The sequence below is a fragment of the Nestor notabilis genome, unplaced genomic scaffold, assembly GCF_000696875.1.
Source record: "Nestor notabilis isolate BGI_N333 unplaced genomic scaffold, ASM69687v1 scaffold22542, whole genome shotgun sequence".
Classification (NCBI taxonomy): domain Eukaryota; kingdom Metazoa; phylum Chordata; class Aves; order Psittaciformes; family Psittacidae; genus Nestor; species Nestor notabilis.
The window spans coordinates 727-10,075 of NW_009919009.1; the positions used below are offsets into that span (position 1 = coordinate 727).

At 37.7% G+C, this 9,349-nt stretch overlaps 2 protein-coding genes across 2 annotated transcripts in view; one reads left to right on the plus strand and one right to left on the minus strand.

Annotated features, from left to right (window-relative positions):
* Positions 1 to 4,062, plus strand: part of TRMT61B (tRNA methyltransferase 61 homolog B (S. cerevisiae)) — a gene marked incomplete at its 5' end in the record, with an annotated part of 4,734 nt that extends 672 nt beyond the window's left edge. The window contains 5 exons of the mRNA XM_010010029.1: positions 981 to 1,171; positions 2,357 to 2,448; positions 2,880 to 3,115; positions 3,754 to 3,834; positions 4,019 to 4,062. Of these exons, the coding sequence (XP_010008331.1) occupies positions 981 to 1,171; positions 2,357 to 2,448; positions 2,880 to 3,115; positions 3,754 to 3,834; positions 4,019 to 4,062 (644 nt within the window). The remainder of the gene's footprint in view (positions 1 to 980; positions 1,172 to 2,356; positions 2,449 to 2,879; positions 3,116 to 3,753; positions 3,835 to 4,018) is intronic.
* Positions 4,063 to 4,316: 254 nt separating this feature from the next.
* Positions 4,317 to 9,102, minus strand: SPDYA (speedy/RINGO cell cycle regulator family member A; the record flags this gene model as incomplete). The annotated part of the gene is made up of 5 exons (XM_010010030.1): positions 4,317 to 4,405; positions 5,856 to 6,153; positions 7,269 to 7,440; positions 8,700 to 8,785; positions 9,044 to 9,102. Coding segments are annotated over 5 exons (704 nt in total), but the record flags the coding sequence as incomplete, so codon positions are not given.
* Positions 9,103 to 9,349: the final 247 nt, after the last annotated feature.

The following is a 9,349-nucleotide window of genomic DNA, read 5'->3' on the forward strand; positions in this document are numbered from 1 at the left end:
TTGGCAGGGGGGGGGGGGAGGGGGCCATATTTCTGAATGGATTCACAGTTGGATCATGTGGGTAAGAGAAGGAGCCTGGTGACTCCCATCTAAAATGTCCAACAAAGTCACAGAGCCTCACCCGCTGAGCTGCTGACAGCTGCTTTCTCCCTTCACAAAGTTGCAAGGAGAAAGAGAAGCTAATAGCATGGTCATACAAAGATCAAATACTAAGCAAGGCACACCCTATTCTCTGTGCCTGGATATCCCAGTAACACTTCGTTTATGAACATTGTGTATTGGACTCATATAATAGATTTCTAGGTAGGAAATTTATACTTAAAACCAGTAATAATTTATTACAGTTATGAGCAGTAACAGGAAAATAACACAAGCCTGTGTAAATTCAACAGCCTACTTGAAAACCTGTCTGTGGGGCTGAGATCAGTAAGCAGGTCTGGGGGGTTTCCTCAGCCTTTCCCCAACCCTAAGAAGAACAGGAGAAGAGCTGTGCAGGGAAAATGGCAAACCTGTGTGAAAATAGGGGTTGTCAAACAAATCTAAACCCAGCAGTTTCAAACCTTACTAACAACAGAAGGGTCAGTGTCTGTAGTGACCAATGTTGCAGCTTCCTCAGCTGGTACCTCTGGTAGCTCGTAGATTTACGGGGAGGGCCACAGATGCTCAAGTCATCTTCTGCTGCAGGAGTTGCTTTGGGAGGACATCTAGAGAACAGTTTGTAGTACTACAGCTGTGCTTTATTTCACCTGTGGGTTGATGGATTTCAGCCTGTGAAAGAACTAACCCAGCACTTTATTTGCATGTGTTGGTTTTAAATGTAAAGTAAAAATAAGTTGTAACTGATCATTTCATATGGGATTGTTCCCTAAAGTGAAGTTGAAATTTAAAGGTGTACTTCTGATATTTACTACACTACTTTTTTTATAATTCTTTATTATGGGGGGAAAAGCGTGAAGTCTGGTGTCTGTCTTTATTTTCAGTTGGGCCCAAAGGACGTGTTGTAAGTTACGAAATCAGAGATGATCATCATAGTTTAGCTAAGAAGAATTACAGGCACTGGTGTGCTGCATGGAAAATAGGACATATGGAAGAGTGGCCAGATAACGTGGATTTCATTCTTAAAGACATTTCAACTGCAGCTATGGATATGAAATCGCTAATACTTGATGCAGTAAGTCCAGAAAATCCCCCCATTTGACATTTATCTTCTCTGCATAAATTCAAACCTGCTCAAGCTGCTCACACTCACAGTAGGATTCTCATACCTGGTTGAACATGAGAAAAAGCACTCAGATCATCAGTGACAGAAACATACTGATTTTTGTTTTGTTTTGTCAGGTTACAAGTACTTTCAAGGTTTCAGTTACAGGCTCCCAAATGCAAGACTGTAGTACAGAAATACCGCAATTAATCACCGCTGCTTTGTAGGCAAAGACAAACTTTTTTGTATTTTGGAGAAATGGATAATTTTGTCTCTAAGGCGTATATTTCAAACATTAAGAAAAGTACATAAGCTTATTGAAAATATAAATATGTAAACACTTTGCTATCAGCTATCTAGAATGCGCAAGGTAACAAAGGCCTAAGTTAGACTAAGGAATGCCATTGCTTGCTCTCCCATCCCTTTCTATATCCAGATTTTGCCAGGGAAAGCAACCATTCTGCCATGTAAAGCAGGAGATCGACGTACAGCAACACTTTAAACAAATGACAATTGTGTTAAATGCTTTGAGCAAAGAAATAAAATACAGAGCATACACACCATTCTTTTAAAACTTGAACAGGGAGGATCACATATTGCCTGTCCCATTGGTTTCCAGTTTGAATAGATTTCTAGCAGAAGATGAATAAATTGCCAAAGACAAAAGCTTTCTGAATCTTGAAACAAAGAGCAAGTTAGACATTGAGGATGCAGTGTGATCCCTTCATCATACGGATGGGCTTGAACTTTTTGGGTTGTTTTTTTTTTTTTTTTTTTTGAATTTGAAAACTAAATACCCAAAGGTGTTGGCAAATGCAGTCTTCTAAACATTTTTATTAATGCCAACATTATGGAATTTAATTAGTAGGAAGTTTAATGTTAACACAGGACTACTGCGCTGGAATGAATCTGGAAACACTATTTGCTGTTTCCACATTCATCTGGAAGTAGCAAGGTCTTTGTCTTGTAACTTTGAGGACATCTGTGTTTCTCTGAGGTTTGTAGAGGCAGTAATAAAACTGGTTTGTGATTACATACTGCCGTTGTATGTGTTCATTTCCGTAGATGAACATTGTGTTTTCAAGCATTGTTAGGGGAAAAAATGATACATATATGTTAACATTTACTGGGAAAAAATGTGTCTTCCTCTTGCAGGTAGTTCTGGATATGCTTAACCCTCAGTCCGCTCTGCCTGTTGTACAGCCAAGCCTGAAACAGGGTGGTGTGTGTGCTGTGTATCTAGCAAAGTAAGTATTTACTTCTGGCACTTACACAGTTAATTTGGTCATCACTGAACATTGTCACAAAACCAAACATCTTTAAAAAAAAAAATACATCCAGCATCAATGAAATGTTTAATGAAATTCTTGGGGTTTTTGGGGGGTTTTTTTTGGGCAGTGTGAGTTACACTTAGCATAAATTACATTTGGCCAAATCCTTTGGCCTTTACTTTGGGAATGTTCTCATTATGGTCAGTGGAAGTCTGCACTTAGATACCCTCAAAACAACTACTGCTTTCCAAATCAAGTAGTCAGCTTACTAGCTCCTTTACCCTAAAATGGAAGGATTCATGTAACCTCAAAGGTAGAGAATGTGACAAAGGCAGCAAGAATTGAGAATAACAGTGTATGATTTGAGTTCTCGAAATACTACTTTATCCTTTGCATTTCTTCAAAAGCATCACACAGGTTATTGACCTTTTAGACAGAATACGGACCTCCAGGCTCCCTTTTCTGTGTGAAAAGATCATTGAGGTAACTCATAGAGACTGGTTGGTGCTCCCTGCTAAACCCAAGAATTTCAAATCAAGCCAAGTGGTGGAAACTCAAGAAAATATTGAAGAAACACCTCAAAAGGACTATGAAGAAAACAACCTTCAGGATCAAGTAGTTCTTACAGAAGGTGAATACAATGGTAAGAACATTATTGCTAATGAGAGAGCCTGTTAATGCAGTGTGATAATCCAGGGATATGATGGTGGAAAAGCTTGTAGTGAGAGATGTTTGCTTTTTTTTCCTTAAGTCAGCTGAGATTGTTGTAAAGAATAGACAAGCTTTTGGCCAGCTTAGACCTTGTCAGATTGGAAGAAGGACATGTTAATGGTTATTTATGTTTAAATATCTTTTATTAAAAATCTAGACTAAATAGAAAATATACTGCAGTCTGCAAATAAAGAATGACCGCCCTTCTGCTGTTTTCAGACTCTGATGTTTCTAATAAAATTGTCCTCTGTACTCATCCTGTACCTGCTTTAGAGGACCCTGATGGGCTTAAGGATTCCATAGAAGAAATACTGCCAGTGTGCTCTGTTTTGTAATCATGCCCTTCTGGCTTATCCAAAAAAGATGTCTCATACTAGTACAGATTTGCAAAATCCATAGTAGAGCACAGAAGTCTGAATGTGCTGATAGGTGACAACAAAGCACTTTAACAGAAGCAAAAAGAAGATGAAAATATGTCAGGGGAAAATAACCCATGCTCATTGCACCTCTAGTCTGCTTTTATGTTTTGAACTTGTTGATAAGAGTTAACAAAAGAAGGTTCTTTCACAGAATCACTTTCTGATGACACTGAAACACACTGCTCGGTGCCTTATGTTGCTCGACCATCTTCCTGGCAGGATGCTCATTCAGGTGAGACACTTAAAAATGTTTTTTTTATCTTAAATGTTTCATGGTATTTTACTGTTAAAAATGCTATTGGTTTTTATTAGCATTTGCTACATAACTATATCACAAAACCATAAAACTTACAATAATAAAATAATCCTTGTATGCTGAAATACTGAAGCAGTAATTTGTTTTGTTTTTTAATTAGCATTCCTTATCAAGCTGAGAAAGTTTGGACTACTGCATGCTTGATGCTGCTGGGATGTCAGCTGCTAATCTGAGTATTGTATCAGAATAAAATAAAATGTTATGAAGTAGCTGCTACATTTTGCCAGTTGTATAACCTTAAAGTAATGATGGCTATGATTTTGATGGTATAGAAAGTTTGAAACCTCACCCACTATTTAAAGGGAGAAATTTTAACAGAATCCTCAGGTATAGTGCTGTGATGGAACAGAGGTTGTCCTGCAAAGCACAGTATCTGTTTCTGTCTCGTCAGGTGTATTTCATTCTTCATTGCTTGTAAACCACTCCATGGATTTGTCTTGCTTCCAGATGCTACCTGGTCTCCTTTTGCTGGACAGGTTCTGACAGTCTACTAGAAATAAGGAGAAAAAAATTGAGCTAGAACATAATGGATCAAAGTCTGTCCTTTGAAACGCAAGTGAAGCCGCTTCTGACTTTGCTGGCTACCAACTGGTGGCTGTCAGTTTCTTTAAGAACAATGTTCTTAAAGCACAACTGTAAGAGAAACAAAAACTCACTAAGGTTGTTCTCTTGATAAAGCTGTGCTTCTTTCAAGAAGACGACCCATTGATGACACACAGAGCTTTGGTTCACTTTCAGCACTCAAGCTGAAAGCTGCCTGGTTATCTGTGAACTTTGCTTTATAGGAAGCATTGCCAAAGAGTCAATTTTTTTTTTTTCTGACCTTTATCAGATATCAAAAGCAAGATCCCTCAAGTAATAAATAGATTTTTAAGTCTTAGGGTCTCATGTAAATCTCCACATAAACATCACCACATGCTTAACACACTGAATTTATTAAATGATGTGTTGTAGGCACCTTGAATTGTTCTGTGTATCAAGGAAGATTCAAATGCCAAATTTTTTCAAAGTTAGGGGATTCCTTGAGAATCACAGTTGTACTGAAGCTGTCAAAAGTAGTAACACAACCCAGCTATGATAGTAAAAATTTCAGTGCTAGTTAGAACACATGCAAATGAAAAATAGAGTTATAAATAACTGGAACCCCATATTAAATAAGGATGCTAAGAAGGCTGCAGTGGTTAAGTGCATGAAAGTACCTTTGCAGAACTCTCCCGGGAAGTTTACATCTCGGGTGAGTTCTACTCTTAATAATAAAGTATGAGCATTTGCCCCATAACTGCTGTATGTAATGGAGGCTTCTCATACAAAGGCTCAGAACACTGTTTGGAGTAGGTTACAGTTATCACATTAAATTCTTGTATTGCTTTATACTCATACTCCAGTCTCAAAAGGAAATCTTGTAAAAACTCTGTCAAGTGAGATACACTTAAAGGAAAATGGGAGTTGTGATTTAACATGTTCAAACTGAAGACGGCAACCGAGCAGCCTGCTCTTTCTAAAAACAGTGCTCTCAACAGCATCCTTTTAACTCATGTGACACACTCCATTATTTTCATATATATATCCTTCTAGCCAATCCTAAGTGTTTAAAATAGGATTCGCAATTTACTTTCCAATGCAGGAATAGTAATAGTGCCTAAATAGACTGAATGAAACCCAAAATCTACTGTAGTAGAAAAACGCAAGTTGAAGAGACTCATAATACAAAACAGGAGGTACTTTGGGAAATCAGGAGGCAAGATGTGAAAATGAAAACTATGGCAGTAAAGGCAGAGTTCTGCCAAGGTAACTGTGTTTGTAAAAGGGATGCCAGCTTACACAGAGAGATCATGCCTTGCCATGCCAAGGACACAGTAGGCCCTACAGTCTGAAGGGCAAATATGGCCTCAGTTGCCTAAATTAATTGAAAATTATTTGCAATATTTAAACTATACCTTGGGTGTAATTGGAAGGAGAGTCAAACAGCACTTTTTCAGTTGCATCTGTGTCCTTCAAATTCTGGGATGAATGTAATTCCATCATCTCCAAAGTGTCAGTAGATGAGGAGGAAGATGATGATAATCCTAGTCGTACAAATCTTCCTTTCTTACCACAAAGCAGGCAGTCTGTAGGAGTAGCACTAGGTCCTCGGGGCAGCTGTGCTTCATCATCACTGTAGTTTCTCACAGCTCCGCTGTGGTGTATGGACCGCTGTCGTTGCCATGCGTAATGTGTTGGAGCAATAGCCATCACCTACCAAAGAGCCATTAGATCAGAAACCACAACAATGGGAAAACAAGGGATCCAATACACACATGGCAGAGCTGAAATGGGGATCATCTGTTGTCTATCTGCTTCTGTCTCACATGCTACTTTAGGTGTGCACAAATAAACCAGTTGTGAATCAGATGTGGAAACAACAGTTGACAGCCTTGTATATTCACGTGAATCATCACAAACACCAGCTTATGCTTCCTAGGTTGGACAGAAGATGGTGTTTTTTTACTAACTACTAAACATCAAGTAGAAGGATCTTCTGGTTCACAGCATGACTGAACTAATGACTGTTGGCAGCTTGGAGGGCGTGCTGGGAAAAGCATTCTGCACTGGCCTTGTTCCTTGCACTTTTCCCATCAGCATCTCATTCTATCCCCAGAGATGAAATTCTAGAGTATGTGAGATTTTCTTTTCTACCATCTGTATAAACATTATGTTCTTAGAACATGACAGGGCTTTTCCAGACAAATACATTCCACCTGAAAAGTGAGGAATGTCTTTTTTCCCCTCCTAATATGTTTGGAAAATGTGGGTTGTTACACTGCATTTATAGTAGAGAATGTTAAAAGTGCGTCCTTCTGTTTCTCTTTTTTAAATGCAGTGAAAAGCCCTTACCTTAAAAAGTCAATTAAAGTTACATTATTCATTTTGAAGGGATTAAAATTTCATCTGAGGTGCTGGGATTTTTATTTGAAGGTTTTACGTATGTATGAACTTGTAATTTGTAAAGCACATACGCACATGCAAAAGCATTTCTCAAGTGAATAAAGGGGAAACAACCAATGGTAAATTTAAAATAAAAATTATGCATAAAGCAGAAAGATTCTAGTCAATAAAAACTTCACTTTTAGCAGTAGTGCGGTGTAAAATATTCTAGTTTACCTTAAAAGCATAGTTATAAAAAATATATTTTAAATGGAGAAGAAAAATAAATGATAGAGGATAAATGGACCGTTACACTTCACATGCATCTTTTCTTTCCCATGGCTTGTGTACACACTGTAAGGAAGAAATGATATGGGCAGAGCTAGACTGTTAGCTGCTATTAACTGTTGTACTTTCAGCACCTACAAGATTAAAACCCTCCCTACCTCTTCACAGCAGCGTCTGCTTACAATAGCCCTGTAGTCAATTCTACTCCACAGTTCATCTCTTAACTTTAAGAAATCAGGGAAGAGCTTTCTCCAGGCTTTTCCCAAAGCCCATGGGAAAATGTCATACTTTGATTCTTCATCATCTTCTTCAACTGTATTTGCCAGATACCTTCAAACATACATATGTTTGTGGTTGTAAATATTATTCAATCTTAAATCGCTACATTAGTATGACTTCTAATATCAAAAGACATAATATTAAAGTCATTCTTTTTCCTATTATTGTGGGAGTAACTGCTAACAAAATACAGCCTTCTCTCTGGAGTAGTGTTTGTTTCTGCTTTACAGAAAGTTCCATATGCATCCTTTGGGTAAATACAAACTTAAACTCTTAACAAAATTACTTCACCTTAGAGGCTCCTAAATGAGTAGATAATGCAAGAACTAACATCCTGACAGCTTTCTCCAGACTGTCAAGGTATCCTTGCACTAAATTTGAACAGTTTCTGACTGATTCTCTAAATAATGTTTAAACTATCTTACAAAATGTTAAACTTTGCATCTCCTACTTTATGGATTTTTAGCTATTCTTGAAAAATTATGTTGCTCACATTACATTAGCAGTAATCAACTAAATAAGGTCTCCATTCTAATATGAATTAAAACTTTAAAGGAGTTTTATAATGTCTGTGTTTCTCCCTTGCTTCACTCCGTGCTACTTCTGGTTATGGGTTGTCCCTCTAGTTCCCCTTCCCAACAGACCCTTTGTCCCTTTCTACTCCTCTAGCTCTACTGGAAGAAAATACTGAATCACTCTGAAGGTACAGCCAAGTATTGAGAGATTACACTGGCTTGGTAAAGGCAGGTTACTGACTGCACCTCTTTCAAAGTATAGCAGTTTTAAAACTGTTCACAGAAGGTCTCAGAAATACTCTAGCAACATTTTCACAATTGACTTGAATCACATTGACAGAATAATAAAAAATTACTCCGGAGGTGCATGCCACGATGAAACATTTCAGAACAAATGACTTAAAGGCTGCCAGAGATACAAAATAGGGTCTTGTTACAGGCAGTGTGAGTCACATAGATGTTGCCATGTATTGTCCTGCATGTACTTCTTGTTCAAAGTTCACAGGCTTATCCTGGTAGGCAGGATCCACACAGTGTATCACTGCACCAACACAAACATCCCCTTGCTGCTGCTCAAGCCTGTTCCACACAGGTGGTGTGAGAGGAAGGATGTTTCATTTGCACTGTTTAGATGTAGTATGTAGATTATGTTTCTATACTTCATATAGAACCCAAGCAACTACACACTCACGTAAGAAGTCTCATCATATATCATAAATTATCAGTGGCATAAACAAAGGGATAAAATCACGTCAAGCTTATGCTGATAGAACCAGGGAATTTAAAAGTACTTACAGAGCGACAAAGAAATTGATTCTGGTGTGCTCATTTATTGTGAAGTTAGCCCTCTTGAAATAAACGAAAGTCATTGCCAAGAGATACTGTTTGGAAATGTAAAATGAAGTATCAATATATTATTTCAGTATATAATTTCCTCAAATGTTTTGCACATTTATCTTGCACCGAGATATTTTTGTAATTTTTTAACAAGGAGTAAAGCATAAATTGAGTTTCTTGAAGCTGCCATACAAATAATTAGAAAAAAATGATGGTCTGTATTTGCATTATGCTATCAAGTGATTACGGGCAGATTTTTCTCTCAATATTTGCTGTATTAAATAATAAGGAAATACACTTACCTTGTCTGCAATTTTACAGCAACAGTCCATCCAAAGGAAGTCTTGGATTAGGTCATCATCTGCAACAAAAGAAAGTTGTAGCATTTCAAACACCAGAATTATTTTTGCTGGAAAATATTTGTAAATAAATTACAGACAGTCCTGGTATTAAGCCAGATAAACAGAAAGATGCTAGGCCCACCAGTAGAGAGCAGAGAAACTGAGGGGAGAAAGAGTAGGAATGAAAAAACTCTTCCTGCATTAAGTGGTTCCATCTAATAGCATACTATTATAATGAGTGGTGTCCCTGAGGGGTCGGTGTTGGGA